At 49.9% G+C, this 16511-nt stretch overlaps 1 protein-coding gene across 4 annotated transcripts in view; it reads right to left on the reverse strand.

Annotated features, from left to right (window-relative positions):
• Positions 1-16511, reverse strand: part of SIK3 (SIK family kinase 3) — a 65881-nt gene that overhangs the window by 2782 nt on the left and 46588 nt on the right. For 2 of the 4 annotated variants that reach the window (XM_015883891.2, XM_015883892.2), the window contains exons 11-22: positions 16355-16464; positions 15541-15694; positions 14915-15070; positions 14370-14440; positions 10842-10985; positions 8164-8314; positions 7380-7505; positions 6990-7075; positions 6199-6308; positions 5336-5693; positions 3952-4835; positions 685-848 (exon numbers count right to left, since the gene is read on the reverse strand). In XM_015883891.2, coding sequence (XP_015739377.1) covers positions 685-848; positions 3952-4835; positions 5336-5693; positions 6199-6308; positions 6990-7075; positions 7380-7505; positions 8164-8314; positions 10842-10985; positions 14370-14440; positions 14915-15070; positions 15541-15694; positions 16355-16464 — 2514 coding nt within the window. The remainder of the gene's footprint in view (positions 1-684; positions 849-3951; positions 4836-5335; positions 5694-6198; positions 6309-6989; positions 7076-7379; positions 7506-8163; positions 8315-10841; positions 10986-14369; positions 14441-14914; positions 15071-15540; positions 15695-16354; positions 16465-16511) is intronic. The other 2 variants (XM_015883893.2, XM_015883890.2) reach the window with 1 other exon arrangement.

Here is a 16511-nt window from a genome sequence, read left to right on the forward strand (position 1 = left end):
CAAAGTGGGACCAGAGCCAGGCACCTGCAAGCAGCTTCCCTGGCTATCTCTGACAGCTGCACAGGGAGTTTCTGCCAGCCTTCAGCAAAGGCTTCAGAGTACAAGAGTACACATCAGGGACAGTGTAGGTACAGCCAATGTCACCTCAATATGGAACGAATGGACAACTCAACCCCCTTATAGACTTATATTATACTATCAATAGTTAGGGAAAAGCTCTGCTCTACAGCAGTAGGAAGCTGTAGCAAGAAACATGCCACAATCTGGGTCTGATTGTTCTGAGAGGTCCAAAATGCAGAAAGCAGAGCAGCTGCTCTTTGCTCTTGGCGTGGCCCAGGTCACTGAGCACACTGCAGAGCTGAAAGCTGGGCTCTGTGCATCTGTAAAACTACTGCAGCCAGAGCCAAGCCTGGGGCAGTGCAAATAGTTTCATCAGAAACACCCTGGGGACAAAAGGAATAACACAGCCAGCACTGGGACAAATCAGGCAACACATGAGCAGAGGAGAAATTCCACATTGGTCTCTGCTAAAATGCTTTCAGGATTAAGCAAAATGGGGGTGCTGACTGCTGAGTCCCAACAGCAATTCATCCCTAGCAGCCCTGCAGAGCAGGGTGCTGCCTTTCTTTTGTGGTACCTCTTCCATAACCCAAAGCTGCTGGGCACAGGACTCTTCCCACTTACGTAGGCATCATCACTGTTCTGGATGGTGTGATGTCTCTGCAGGGTGCGGGGCCGCGGGTGCTCGCTGGATGCTGGCCGTGCTGGGTAGCCCAGCCCGTTGTGGTCAGGCACCTGCATGGCTTGGCCCGGGGAGCTCCTGTCCATACAGTTCCCTACGACGGACTCTTGAAATCAGATGAAACAGAAAAGCATCACATTAGCACAAGGAACCAGTTGCTCTTGGCAACACATGGCACCGCAGCACAAGCCAGTGTCACTTGCAGCTTGCTGGCTGCTCTGGCTCAAACGCTGCAGCACTGGGGCTCTCTGCATGGCCCACAGGCCTCCCTGCTCCTGCAGCAGCCTCCATCTGCCTCCCCTCCAGCCCTGCACCCTCCTCCATGCATTGCTCACATTACACAAGAGAAGGAGAAGGGTCCCCCCCACCTCCGACACAGGATGTTCTTAGCAGGGCCCCTTGGTAATTGTATGCAACAGATCTGGCTGGAAAAGCTGCTAGGATAGTAGTTGTTATCAGATGACTTCTCCCTGCCCTCCTCCAATCTGGCCGTAGGAGTACAAGAGCATTCTGCCTGGCAAAGTCCATCTGCACCGCAAGCTCTTATGACCGAGGGTAAAGGCTACATTCCTATCCAGCAGAACCTATCGTCATTAAGTACACGATGTTTTGAATAAAGTCCTGAGCTATGGAGAAGCCTATTGCAGGCTGTGCTGCACGTAAACAATTCCCTCTTGGTGAGCAGTCCCAAAGAGCACAAACATATGGATGAGGCCACAGGCCCTTGGGAGCTGCCCTGATGTGACACGGCCTCAGGTGGATCCCAACAGCAGATATCAGGTTTGCATGGAATGGTCAGCAGGAAGCAACCCCTGGTTGTGCCAGCAGTGAGACACTACTGGCTGGGACTGTCATACCCTGAGCACCCCACGCTGCTCCCCAGCATGGAGACAGCACTGCTAGAGCATCCTTCCCAGCAGCCAGGCATTGAGCTCCCAGCCCCCAAAGCCCAGCCAGCAGCCGGAACGCAGCCAGCCTCCTTCCTCCTGCACATCTGTGGGGTTAAACTCAGTTAATGGTCAGCATTCCCGGAAAGCAAGAAGGAAAACATGAGGTAAGGCAGTGCTGGCAGTGCAGGGCCGCCCACGCAGCGCTCGGGGCCCTTCCAACTGTGGGAATGGTCGGGGCAGGCATTGCCAGAAGCAGGGAGCAGTGAGGAGCCCTGAGCACAGGCTGCTTCCCTTGCCCCTGCCCCACTCTGGACCCTTTCATCCCAGGCAGCCTTTGTGTCAGTGCATGTGATGCTGGCACCCGGCTCCCAAGTGCTGGGGAAAGGTTTCCCACGGGCAGCGCTCCCGACCCCAGGTTGGAACAAGCCTGAAGCTGAGCTGCTCCAATGCGGTTTAGTCATACCCTAACCACAGATTTGGTTGAAACTCTCATGATCTGCAGTTACCTTCTGTGGCTGATGCTCAACTGGCTTTTAAAGCGGGGTCAATGCACTCTCTTTGGAAGGCATAAATCCCGCTGAGCCCCCGCAAATCTGCACTCCTCCCTCAAGCAACGTGTATTTCACAAGCTGGGGGGGAAGGAGATATCTGCCCTCTCAGCTGTCCCTCCTCCACAACACAGAGGGGATGGCTGGAAAACCCCAAGCTGTGTCTGAGAACAGCAGCCTTGCAGAAAGCCCTGAGTGCCAGTGCTGGGGTACAAACCTCCTGCTGCCATCCCTCAGCACCTCTAACACTTGGGCTGTGCTACAGGTGAGTGAGTGGCACTGGCACATTCAGGTTGTTTGGAGCAAGGTTTTATAGGATCGACTTGTAGGAAATGTACCTTGGGCTGCTCACATGTCTGCTTTGTTTGGAAGTGAAGTAACACAGGCCAGATTCCAAGTGGGTTATTAAAGCCAGGAGGAAAGCTCCGAGCAGCTGCAGCTCAGAACACAGTTTACTACACGAGCCCTCCAAACAGCCCCTGTCAGAAGTGCTTACACAATGCAACTTGCAAACATTTACTTGCTTTTTACTCATTTACAAAGTCTTGTTGTCTAAAGTCCTTTTCCCTTGTGTAACCTGTTTTAGCACCATCAGTACCGGGGCAGAACTTTAGCTTCTGACGCTGTTAAATCTTATCATTTTGCATGTTTTGGTCTAAGATGTTATGATGCGAGCTCCAGATCTGGTTCAAAATGCACCAGCACAGCTTTCAAATCCCACCAAACCTGGAGTTACTCTTCCCTTTTGTGCTACAAATACCACAGGGATATTAAAGCCCGAGAGAAATCAAAAACACAAAATCAAGGAAGGCTTCAGAAAAGCAGGGCCCTGCCCCTGCTTTGAGGGACACAGCTTGGCATGCCCACACCGCCCTCTGCACCACTCTGTTCCCAGCCAGTACTTTCCCAACAAACCCATGCTGTGTCCCCAAACAAAACAGCACCTCCTGTGCCCAGGACACTGCTCCCCTGTAATAGGGAGCCCTGTGCCAAGGGCAAGTTGATGGCTTCAGACCAGTACAGCTCAGTGCTGCGGTGAATACTGATCCACCCAGCCCAGCCTGGAAAGCCTCTATTCAAAACCTTCTTAGCAAGGGGGTAGGATTGTGTTTTTTCCTACAGGGAAGGCTTGTAATTATAGCTTGGGCAGGAATTTCTCTTACAACACATCACTACTAATGCAGCAAGGGCACAACTGTTTCCAACAAGCTTCAGCTCCCTTTAGAATCAACTCCTTGCAGCTAAAGCAGGGCTCCAGCCTCACTGCTGCTTCCCAAAGTGCCTGAGCAGTGCAAGGCAGACTTAGCAGCATTTATCACCATTCTTGTACTGCAAGTTTATGGAAGCTTTAGCAATGCCTGGACTCACAGCTCTGCCCCTATGAGAAGGAATACACCACATTATAGGTCTTCCAGAAACTTAACCTCTTCTGGGTACTTCAACCCCAACAAGAAGAAACGAGTCAACAGATCCCAGCATCAGTTCAGAGATAGCACTATCATGGTCCTGGCCTTTATCTGCCTACAGAAGTAGGTCACATTCCAGAGAGAAGAATCTAGCAGAGTTCTTATTTAACACTGTTTATTAGAGACTATGTCTGCAATTCATAGCCACAGAAGCCAGAAAGAATCTAGGTAATTCTGTGCTATGCAAAATATGTCACGAAACCATCGCAGTGCTGGGTAGGGATGGTGTTTTCTGGTAGGAACACGAGCAGTATGCAACCAGTATGGAAAAGCATTTCAGCCATGCGAGTGGCCCTGAGCCTTACCTCTGCTGGGCACCTTATTCCTACTGAATCCAGCAGCGGGCTGATGTCTGTATTGATGCGTCCCCAGCTCCTGAACGTGATTAGCAGTTCCTAGCAAAGATTCTGGGTCCCCGTGCCCTCCTGCATTTACAAGCAGAGGGGTCTCGTGGCAACCTTTGGTCAATGTATTTGAATTCTTACTGTCTGGAAAGCTGTCCCTGGCGCCCTCGCACGCACAGTCTTCCTCCATGCTCTCGGATTGGAACAGAGCTGGCTGGTGTCCGTATCCGTGTGGTGGCACTGATGCAGGTACCTGCTGGATACATTCTTGCGCCCTGATTTTTAAGAGATGCTGGGGGCTGTTCTGTGGATGATAGGCGTCAGCACTCTGATAAGGCAAAGACAACGACTGACGCTCCGACAGGCTCTGTCCCATGCTGGTGCCCATGTTCCCAGCATCCCCTTGATTCATGTGCCTGAACAACTCTTGGAACTCTTGCTGTTGCTGCTGCTGTTGCTGCTGCTGCCGCCGTTTGATGAGCTGTGCAAATTCTGCCTGGGGCAGCCGCATGTCCGTGTGCCCCGTGAGAGAGTGACGGGGAGAAAGAAGTCCCTGGAGGATGTGCGGTACCTGCTGGTGTCGGCTGTAGTCAGGAGGCGTTGGGGACAACAGTGCTTGCTGTAGTGCCGATGCAGTGTAGTGCTGTTGTTGCTGATGTGCATTTTGAGGGAAATTGGGATACTGGTCAAGCTGTGGGACTTTGAGAGCTTGCTGAGCTGGAGGAAACCCAACTCCTCCTGATGGGCTGTAGTTACTGGGGGAAACACGAGGCTGCTCTGGGAACAAGTGGGGGTGTAAGTGCACCTGGTCGTAGTTGGCGGGGGGGTTCCTGTACACGTTCAGACTGCAAAGAACAGAAAAGAACAAGTGACTGCACTGTGGCAGCTCCAGCTAACAAGGCGTGCAGGGCTGCCTTTGGTGCTCCCACCTCCCACAGAGCCTGCTTGATCCAGGTCACCCCCTAGGGCAGCTGCAGTGTAAGGTGGTGCAGCCTTTTCCAGAGCTGGTAAATGTAAGGGAAACAGGAACCCTGACTGCACCGAGAGCAAAATACGTTCTGGGAAAAGCATCTGTTTCATGCAAAAACACTTTGCTATTTAACTTTTCCACCTCCTGCCCTGCCCTGGCAGGATGCAGGGACAGACACTCTTAGCACAAGGTGCTTCCCAAGGCACAAACACCCACAGCCTTGCACACTCCCAGAACACCCAGCCTGGGCCACTGCCTGGAGTCAGCTTCACCCCCAAAACAAGTGGCTGATGAAGAACCCCCACAGCTCCACCTCACACCCAGCCCCGTTTCCAGCTCAGTGGAGATGTGGTGCAGCAGTGCCAGTGGCCTTACCTGTGTGACTCGGCGCTGTCGGCACTGAGCTGCTTGGACAGCTGCCTGTGGCCATAGGTGAGGGAGGCCATCAGGTTGGCGCGGTGCTGCATCTGGATCTGGTTGGCACTGGGGCTGATGGACATACCCCGTGTGTGGGAGGACATGCCCTGCCCGGCCACCGAGGCCCCTTGCAGGAGGTTGTTGCTGACCATGTCGCCAGGTTCCTGCACTTGGATGGTGACCTGCTGGGCCTGGGACTGCTGCTGCATAGCCAGGCACGTCAGCCCCATGGTTGGGGGAGGGGAACAGTTACCAGACTGTGGGAAGATTGTGTTGTGGGATGGCATCCCTTGGAACTGGGACTGGGAGGCTGCACCTACGAGGAACAAAGACTCTCAGCACCCACATCAGCCCAGGGCAAGGCTCAGAAGAGAGCAGCACACAGAGCCCCAGGACACATGGCAAGGAGAGCACTGCTCCTGGTGACTCTGTCACACTGCGTCAGGGTGCAAGGGTCAAGCTAGAGTCACTTTGCATACAAAGAGAAACAAAGCACAGCTCACAGTGATTTGTATCAACCCGAGAATAACAGCCCTTCCTCCCCACCCCCGGGAGTGATAAGTAAGGATCTCATGACAAGAAACGTATCAACACATTCCAGCTGGCAGATCCTTGCGAGCTCTCGATAACACCAGCCCTTGCCGCCAGATGGAGAATCTTTTATATCATCAGCAAACCGCACAAGGATTTGAGCACAGGGGGGACCAAATGCCCCCCATACCCCCACACACTTTTTCCCCAGAGGTTGGATGGGACCACAGGGCTCTGCTGAACAGGCTGCCCTGAGCACAGAGGATGGATGGGCAGCTGTCAGCACTTACCATGGGGCTGCAGCACGCTGCTGCTCACAGGAGGTGGGCTGCTGTTTGGTTGCCTGAAGAGGTGGTTATTAGGGTGGTTTGGGGGTGGGCTGGATGGCTGAATCCGTAACCTACGCAGGGAAACAAACACCTTCTCATCACACATGCTCCTCATTAAGACACTTTTTCAACTGTGAGAGCTGAAGCCAAACGCTGTGTTTTTGTTGTAAGATAAACACCATGAAGCCTGCGTTTGGGATCCCAAGCTCTTTGCAGCTTACCTTCTATTATGAAAGCCGTGTCTAAGACATGTAGGTAATGAGTGTAACCTGGTGGCTAAACAAAAACCCTGTGAGGAGAACACCACAAGCTTCTTCCTGACTCACTGTGGCCTGTGAGAAAACCTTCCTTCCTTCCCAGAATTCAGCCTGCCTCATTTACAAGTGATTAAAACAAGGACTGTCACCTAACACAAAGTTGGAGAAGATGTGAGAAATCCAGGAACACCTCTGAGTAGAAATGAGAGGAACTGGCTTACTGAAGGTAATGCATTTTCAAGCTGGTCAAAAGGCAAAACTGCCTGTCATCTGTTCCAAGCAGATTTCTACCTTTGAATCACAATTCTCTACTTCCAGATTTCTTTCAGACAGGATCCAGCAAAAAGGACCATGCACATTCACCTCTGAACTGGCTCCGTCATTCTTATTTTACACACTTCCAGCCTTGCCCTGGACTCTAAGTGTGTTAGCTCACCCTCGGGTTAGGCAAAGTAAGTCCCACCCCCCAAAGCTTTGCTAAAGCCATTTCTTTACCTCTGAAGCTGGTGAGTGAGCAGAGCTGGCTGGTTTTCACACTGAGCTTGCAAGGGTGGAGATGGCTGAGGTGGCCGGATACAGTCCTGAACCAGGTATTGAAAAACAAGAAGCGTTTATGATCAATACTGTATCAAGTAATACATTTAGGACGCGGTGATTTGTGAAGTGGAACATATCCACACTCTCCAAACACTTGGCCCCTGACTGCAGCTCTCGCTATCACAGTGGCAAACATCACAACTGAAGTCCTTCAGGCTCACTCCTCATTAAGTAAGCTGAGCAATCTACCCTCCTCAATCCCACATGGACCTGCTCTGTAGTTTTATCTGCAGCCATTCAGAAAACACAGCTAAGACAGCTAAGAAAATCTGCCTCAGGCTCTAATACCTGGATCTGCTGATGAAGAATCTGATGGTGCTGCTCTTGCTGATACAGCATGTGTTGTTGCTGTGTCTTCTCCAGTGTCCTCTCATCCATGTGCCCACCATACATCTTCTGAAGCTGTTCACATTCCTGTAACGAGTCCAACACACCCTAAAAGTGACCATTTTGTTCATGGTACATATAATGGGCAAAAAAGGCACTCTACTATCTAAAACATCCAGTAAAAAAAAGCTTAACCCATTTCATTTGACAGAATTGAGTGTGCAACAACACGGCCAGCTCAGGTCTTAGATAACAGAGGAGAAACTGCCCACTCAAGCTGGCAGCATTACATTCCCTTAAAAAATGCAAGCACAAAGCTTTAATAACGATAACTTCAAGGTGAAAAGAGCATCTCATATTTCCACCGTACTGCAAGGTGAAAGTCCTGTCCTGATGCCAAATCCAGCTCAAGCCATGATAAGACATGTGCCAGTTGCACAGGGGATAGCATGCAATGTTACTCCCAGTTCTAGCAGTATGAACTGCCCTTTTCCCAGGCATTCTGGAACAGCCCCAAATCTCTGCTGCCCCAGGAAGTGTTGGAGAGCAGCAGACACAGTTTGGGAGAGCTGATGGGACCACAGAGGCTGGTAGAACAGCCCACATCTGGGCACAGCACCTCCATTTTTTTCCCTAGGAAGAGAGGAGTGGAAGTCTCCAAAGCTTCCAGACTGCAGTTGAGCAGCATGTACTTTTGGAGGGCATTCTATAGGGTTTGCTGCCTGAAGTCCTTCACCCCTCTCACCTGCTGAAGCTGTTTGATGCTACTGTTATTGCCCATCTTCTCCAGGTGGGCTTTGAAAGCCTGGATGCTGGCAGCACCATCAGAGAAACGCCGAACCGGGGAGAAGCGTTCCGTGGGGAGGTGCAGAGTATTGGAGTCCTTGTAAATAGAACTGAACACATGGGGAAGTGGGTTAGTGATGCCAGATAAAAAACAAGCTGTGGTACAGAGACACTTAATTTAAACCAGCCACGCCAAAGTTCTATCTGCCCACTCACCCAGAATAAATCATGTTTTAGATCAAGAAATAATGTGCCGTCGATACCATGAAGAGGAAGCAAGATTACTGAGTATCCCTGGTGGCTGGGCAGATAAACGTGATTCAGGGTTGAACGTGATTGAGCCACAAATCAGAACAGGACGGGCAGCAACTCGTCCACCCAAAGGCAACTTTGAAGAGCAGATATAACTAGAATCAAGGTAACCATGACCAAAGTGTTACGCACATTTCCCTTTGCAATGAGATTTCTTCTTCACCATAAGGGGGAGCCAGAATAGGACTTTTATGGGGGAGCTGGATTATACCAAAGATGGGGCTCCCTGCTGTTTAAGGTAAGCACTGAGCTCCTGCCTGCATTGGGATGAAATCTCAGCAACTGTGACATCTGGAACCAAATTCAACAGGACCCCAGCTACTTTCATATTGATTTGAACCTCAGCTGCATTACCTCAGACAAGTCAAAGTCTTTGCTACTGCTCACTCTGCTCTTTGTGCTACTGTGCATATTGCTATTTGCTGAAGTCTGTTCTAAGAAAAAGAATGATTTCTCTTGGAGAGGCTCCCCCTTATCAGAACATGACTGTGCTGGAATGCTGACAGCACGCTGGGGTCAGGTCTTGTCCCTTAGCAGAACATAAATCAGTTTCTATAGATTTCACATGACTTCCTTCCATGGACAGAGCTATGTCACTCCCTTTTGATACCATCCCATCCATTATCCTGATCCATTTGATCTTCTGTTGTACCAATGGAAACTGGAAACTACAGGTAAAAATTACACCGAGGTTTCCAAACACACATAGCCAAGGCAGAAGAGTACTGGTTGCTGTACCTCAATCTGCTTTCAGATACTATGTTATCATGACCAAAACTGGTGCTCTATATAAAGAAGATGGCTTAAAATATGTGAAGTGCTAAAATAAAACCCACCAGCTGTTCAACAGCCGAGGTCTAGTTATGTGATGACATGAGTGTTAATGGTTTCTGTGCTGTGTGTCTCAGACATGACTGGGGGGAGCCTGTTTAGAGGCCATAGTCAGCTGAAGTTTCCATGATTCCTTAGGTAAAATGTGAGGCAGGCTCACAGCACATTACAACGCCAAGGGTGGAAGAGAAGGAACAAAACACTCTCAGGACCGTGAGGCAGAGGTGATATTAATATACTGACATGGGGTGTTTTAACAATTTCTTACAAAATCTAAGTCAGTTCCTGCAGTGCATGAGTGACACAGCTTACCTTCACAATTTGAAGCAATCCTTAAAGTAGGACACAGCACGTTCTGGTTGTTTTGCAAGCTGCACTTCTCTTCCTATTAAGGTCTTCTGTGACCCCAGAAATCTCTCCCCCTCCTGCTCTTCCCATCCCCCAAGCACCTCTACGGAGTAACTTCAGGGTGTAGAGGTGCTTATCTTGGTTGTCTAGAGTTCCAGCGTGGCACTGACACTGGCTCAGTCTGCTCAGAGTTCACCTGTCTCTGCTGATTACATCAGTGCTCAGCTCAGCAGGTATCTGGCTACAATAAAAAGCACTTTGTCAAGCTCACCAGCGTGAGCTGGCTGAAAGATTTAATGCAAATCTAGCCTGGTAGGCAACTGCTTTCTCAACAGTCGAGACCAACAGGCAGCAAACTCTGTACTTCGCAGCTGGTTTGCACTCTTGGCACTGAGTGGTTCAGAGCGCAGGTTTTAAGCTCTCTCTGTGGCATTAGTGTTTACAGTTTGCTTCTGTGCCAAGGACTCTGTGTCAAATTAACACTTCCCGCAATTAGGAATGACCTACTCAAACATTTGGAGTGTGTTTAGACACCATCTGCAGCAGTTCCCTCTTTTCCACTGCAATTTTTCTTCCCACTCAAGCTTCCTTTCCCCATATCCTTCCCCTCAGGAGTTAAAGATGGGAAAGAAAATGGCTCTCCAGGAGCTTTGCAAAGAGACTTTGCAGTCAAAACAAACAACTCTGGTGCAGAACAGTGAGGATTTTATGTGGCATAGATAATTTTTGGTGCAGTCTTGCCCTTGCATCTGACTCCAAAATGTTCCAGAGAAAATCTACTACCTACTGCTAACTTGACACCTACCAGTAAAACAGAGAAAGCTCTCTAAAATGAACAGATTATTCTCAACCCTTCAGTGATGGCAGCCGTTCTGGCAAACCATCTCCTGCCACAAAAACAGGACCAGAGGGGACAAGCCAGCTGACTGCTGCCCCAGCACTGCCTGCAGCTGCAGGCACAGAGCCCGCCCCAGTGCAGAACTCCAGCATGGTCGGACATGTCTGCCCTGAGGATCTGCTCCTGATGCTTCCTCCTCCTCCTCACCCCTCCCTGCCAAGCGGGATGTCTTCAGTGCTCCATTCCATGTGACATCTGAGCAGGTTTCCTGGTGCAAAGCTGCCCGAAGGGCCGGTGTCATTACTCACCGGTGCTGATCGGGTACCAGGTGTGGAGCCCAAGCCCGGGGTCGGAAGGACTGCTGTCCTAGCTGCCTCTGCAAGTCTGGAGGGATTTCAGCTGTAGGGTTGGTCATTGCCAGAGTGTGCCTTTTTGACCTATTTGCCAAGTATCTGCAACAAGCAGGAGCACATTTTATAAGAGACTGATGGGAAGATACTCCAAAAACAGGGAGTGTTAGATAATCCAGAGTAAAGGTGAAGAAAGAATGCTGCTGCAGTGCTCGGAACTGACTGGGGGCTGAGTGATGCCTGGGGAGAAGCACAGCATAAACATGCTGCCCATGCCTGTCAGATCAGTAGGTCTTCAGTGTTTAGGGGACAAGGGGACAAGCGTGGTTTCAGCTGCTTGTTTGCTAACACTGTTCTCAGAAGGAAAGAGAAGCCATTTGCTTTTCGCATCAGGAAAGCCATGTTTCATCTCAAGGGAAAATCTGGTCTATTCTCTGGGGAACACATGGAGACTTGCTGCTTTCAGCATGGATTCACTCCACTGCAGCAGGTCTGCTTCTCCCTCACAAAGCCCCACTGAGGCACAGAGAGATCTGCCGTACTCATGGAGTCACAAACAGTCTTAGCAAGGAAGAGAAGGGGCACAGTGCAGAGGCTGCTCAGCTTCCCCCTCGCAGCTGCCCTTTGCACTTCAGACCCGTCACACCCTGGGCTTGAGCAGAGGCCAGCACAGCATGGAGCACCCCACTGGAGATTAGGGGTGAGGAGAGCACTGGCTGCCCCATGACAGAGTGCAGGCAGTGCAGCACAACCCAACCCAGTCACAGTGCGCCATCTAGGCCCTATCCTGCTTTGCAGAGCTGGGAATCACCCAGCAATGCAATGGGCAAGGATGCTGCGAGGAGGGGTGAGCAGCACAGTCACAGCTCTGGGGCTGCAGCCTTAGCACTGGGCATGCCCCTTGCACCAGAGCACAGCATCTGTGGTTTAAGCTGAGGTGCCCTCTGCACTGGAATGAGAATCCTCCAACTCTTCTTCAAACCCTCAAAGAATGCGGGAGCATGCAGAGCAACACTACAAAGCTCTGCCTCAGCCAGGATGTCAGGAAGGGCTGCAGGGTGCTGAGGGCTGTGCCCTGCTGGACTTGCAGTGAGCAGCAGCAGCAGCGATGCCTGGGGACCAGCTGGGGGCATAGGGCCAGAAGAGATAACAAACAGAGCACCTACCCAGAATGCCTCGGCCTGTGACAAGCACCAGGGCAGCACTCTGCCCACTCAAGGACAGGCGGGTTAATGCCCGCTTTTGAACTCAACTATTTCTGCTCTTGGGAACCAGCAGCAATAAGGCGACTGTGGCAAAGAGCACCTGGCCAATGACAGAAGAGCTACAAAGGGGGGATTCTCACCTTTGTTTTTTTAACCTCTGCAACTGCAGCTTCATCTCATAAAGCAGAGGAGAGCAACAAGCAGAAAAAGAAGGAAAAAACCAACAATGTTGCCTCCTCCAAAATCAGCCTTTGCCAGCTACTAAAGCCACTTAGGCAGAAGGCAGCGAGTTAACAGAATGAAGAGCGCTTAGCATTGTGGTAACTTGCCAAAGACTGTGCCATTAGCTGTTTAAGAATCATTTGATGGAGACAGGGAAAGTTTCCCAAAGTGCTTTACAGTTGTGGTTTGCTAAGATCATTTTATTTCAGACCTCCAGGGAACAATCCAATCATGAGCTATAACAGTGTTTCTGGTGGAAGAAAGTTTCCCAAAGCTCAAAGGAGATGTGGCTGTTCCCTGGAGCACAGAAAAGGATATGGGCTGTTTTCAAGGTCAGATTAAGAAGGGCAAAAAATTGTTCGCTGGTGGCTGCATACACTGTTCTAAGAAGCTAAATATTTGCATCTGTCCCTGATGTTACTGCTATTTACCCTTCTCTGATGACTAGCTATGTGTTGCAACACAACGGGGTGGAGAGCACGTTAAAGCACAACCTGAATGGGCCATCTGGTGGAAGGAGAGGGCTAAGGACAGCACAGCTGACAGCAGCAAAGCGACCTGTGGGTTCAAGGAAATTGCTCTTCAGTGGAATTCAAACACCTCTGCAACTTGCATGGGGGTTTTACTGCCTTTCCAGTCGAAAGCTAGCTAGTTCTTAAGCCACACAACTGCATGGAGCTGCCAGCACAGACAGCTGGTGTTCCTGAGCCCTGCTGGGGAGGACGGTGTACAGATAGGGTACAGCAGCTTGAACAGGACTGAACGCAGCCTGTGGTGTCTGGGGGTGTGTGCTCTTCACCTGCTCAACACTGCAGCTTGGCCTCATTTCTTTCACCATGCTGCCTGGGGCAGGTGGACGAACAGCAGCGCGTGAAAATGGAAAATACTGTGAGTGAGCACAAAGATGAGGGTGGCAACAAACTAGAGTGTAAGGCTGCACAGAGAACGCAGGATGCATTCTGTGGAAGGGCTGTGCTAATTCTAAGGCAGAGCTGGAAGCAGGTTCCTTCACATGGACCAGCCCTGACATCCTTCTAAGCTCTGGGAGGCAAAAGGAGTATCAGAACACACCCTGCACAGTCCATCACTACACGCACCACTGTTTGAATCCTCTAGACTCTGAAGCACTGAAGTGATGAGTGCTGGCATGGCTCTCTCAGACGAGCTCTGCCCATCTCAGAGTTTCTGCCTGCAACCAACCCTCATCTGAATCATTCACCCAAGCATAGCCCAGAAGAAATGTTGTCTTACTTGAAGCGATGGTCTGTACAAACTCAGGGGGAAACCCAGAAATCTTTTCAAGTTTGAGGTAAGAGACAGGAGCACTCCATAACCACACCCACAACATAGTGCACCAGCTGGTTAGCACAGAAGAAACTACACAAAAGCTACTGAGAAATGTTAGCAAGGAAATGGTTAGTGTTTTCATGGATCGAGAAAGTACAAGCGTATTCTACCCGCTTCCCAGTATGCATCTGGAGCAGACAAAGAGAACAAAAGTTTTCAGACTAATGCCTAATAGTTCTTTTCTTATTGGAGCAGACTATTCTAAGGCCTACTGCTAAAATTAGAAGCCAAGAGATACTTGTATTTTCAGCAAGCTCACTTTGTTTAAGGCATCAGAGTTGGATGTTTACTGCATGTCTTGATACAAAAGCTGCATTTACACCCAAGGCCACAGACGAGATCTTCCTACCTCCATCACTCAGCAGGGAGGGGTGAATCACTTAGCACTCATTTTGCAGGTTAGTGTGGATTGCATGCTGGTGCACACTAAGCAAAGGAGTTTAGCAGTTCCAGAGTTTCTAGAGATCCTACTGCGCTTTAACAGCTTACAGAATTTCAGGGGAAATCCAGTTTTGTAAGCACCTAGTAGCATCAGAGGAGTAATTGCCTGCAGTAATCAACACCCACAAGAATAAGAGAAGTGTTAAGCATTCATTGTAATTTACACTGCTGCCTGTGATGAGGTTGCTCGTGTTTTAATTCAGTAGTGGAACACCACAGGGTGAGCCTCTTTGAGGGTAATAAGGGTAAACGTTAACAGACTGGGGGTTACCTCTGCACAGCTTCCTGATCTGGCTCCCCATCAGAGCTCTCCTCGTCCACGGGAGTGACAGCTGGGACAGCCTGCAGGGAGAAGAGAAGCCATGGGCTCCAGAAGGCAGCCAACGTGGTCCCATGCGCACAGCGGACACCTGGCTTTCCCAAACAGGCTTCTACAAGGATATATGCCAGCTATAGGGCACTCAGCCAAGAACCCCTTCCTACATTCCTTCCCCCATACAGAACTGCCGGTGCAAGGCTGCTGCTTATTTTGGTACTACCAGGAAAATTCATCCATGCAGATACATCAAGGAAGGAAGAACAAACCCTCTGTCAATTCCAAAGAGCAGCAGCATCTCAGCTTCTAACCACAGGAGGCTACAGAAACTGTCCCATGAGGGAACACAGCACTGCAGCTCTCCTGAGCTGGGAGGGTTCCTTTTGGCAGCAAGCTGGCACAATCCCTGCTGCATTTCCACAAGTACTATAGCCTGAGTCTACTACCCTGTCATATTTTTAAGCACACCACCAATTCTGTTCTTTCCTCTGGCTACTTACTGGAGTCATAGTGACGAGTGGAGATGGACCTCGAGGACGTTTCAGCAGTTGCTGTGCGTGTAACTGGATGTTAGCTCCACCATCGGATGCTCTCCGCCCCAGGGGGCCCATGCCATTCAACAGCTGCAGAGTAGGGGGCTGCAGCAGGGACTGCTCCTGGGAAGCAAACACAGTGCAGTTGCCAATCAAGTACGAGATCCTTCTGGTACCTGAACCCTAAGGCCACAAACTGGGATATTAGCATGAGAGAAGACAAGCATTCTGGGCTTCAGGAGAAATGAGTAATTATCAGTATCAACAAACTGAGGTGGGGCAGACAGAGACACTGTCAGTGGAAAAGCTGTGTTTAACTCTCCATTTCCCAGCTTTCTGCTTTAGTTACCAGGCAGGCTGCCAGCTGCACCTCCAAAACCAGGTAGCAAAATCCTCTCTCTTCCCAGCCCATTCATGAATTTCATATTGCAGTGTTCTTTCATTCTTAGCTTGAGTAACCAGCCAGAATTACACCTCAAGCACCAACATGATTTGTAATTCATGAAGTCCAAGGAGTTGGAAGATAGAGAACAAGCACAAGCACACTTGCTGGTGTGGAAAAGGCTGCAGGGAGCATGAATGTGGGTCAGTACCTTGTACTCCAGCTGACCCGTGGGCTGCAGGTTCTGCCTAGGCAGCACATTGTGCATGAAGTTCACATTTGGGGTCACCTGCAGGAATGGAGCCTGAGGAGTGACACGAGGGAAACCGGGCAGAAGCTTCTGCAGATCTTCCATGACCTCCGTCCTGTGCAATCATATTTATAGACAGGTGACTTAGCAAAGATGCATGGAGAACCACCCCTGGGCTCAGTACATCCAGCTTCCCTTCACAAAACAAGCTTGTTACTGTACTGGAAAATGGTCACCGAGAGTAACCGGGCCACTTTTCGGTTTTCATCAGTCCTTTCTTTTCCCCCCTCTAGGTTAATTTTTTCAGGCATTTGCTCTTTGTATTAACCTTGAAAGCACTTATCACAAAGACTCCTGCTGGGACACAATAACAGTGCAGCTTAGGTGAGAAAGTGGCTTGCATAATAGTCAGCACAGCTACAATCAAGAAAGAGAGAAGATCTTCATCTTCAGCTCAAATTCTAAGCAAGCTGTGCAATGGGACTAGGATGCTTTAACACTTTCTGCATGAAAGTCACTTTTGTTAAGGAAACACCTTGAAGTTCTTTCCCCATCTAGCAACAATTGAGTGTGCAGGAATAACTCCAAGCCACACACAGCAGGAGCAAAAAACCAAAGGTTTGATACTAGCTATGATACAGATACACTCATCCCCACCTGTTACTAAAAGATCATAGAGAACTAAAAATGCACTGCCCCAAATTCTACCTAAGAGAGGGTTTACAAGTAAGAAAAGTGCCCTTAATCCTCCACAGAGTTAGAGTCCAATACTAACCGTGGGTCAGCTACTCCAACCGTGTGCCTTCTCATAGAGAGGTAACGGACCAGAGCTTCAGGTGATGGTTCTTCCCCTTCATCACTATCCAAGTTCATTGTTCCATCAGTCTGGGCAGGAAAAATATGGGAGATGTTGAAACACAATGTGAAGATCA

The sequence above is a fragment of the Coturnix japonica genome, chromosome 24, assembly GCF_001577835.2.
Source record: "Coturnix japonica isolate 7356 chromosome 24, Coturnix japonica 2.1, whole genome shotgun sequence".
Taxonomy (NCBI): Eukaryota; Metazoa; Chordata; class Aves; order Galliformes; family Phasianidae; genus Coturnix; species Coturnix japonica.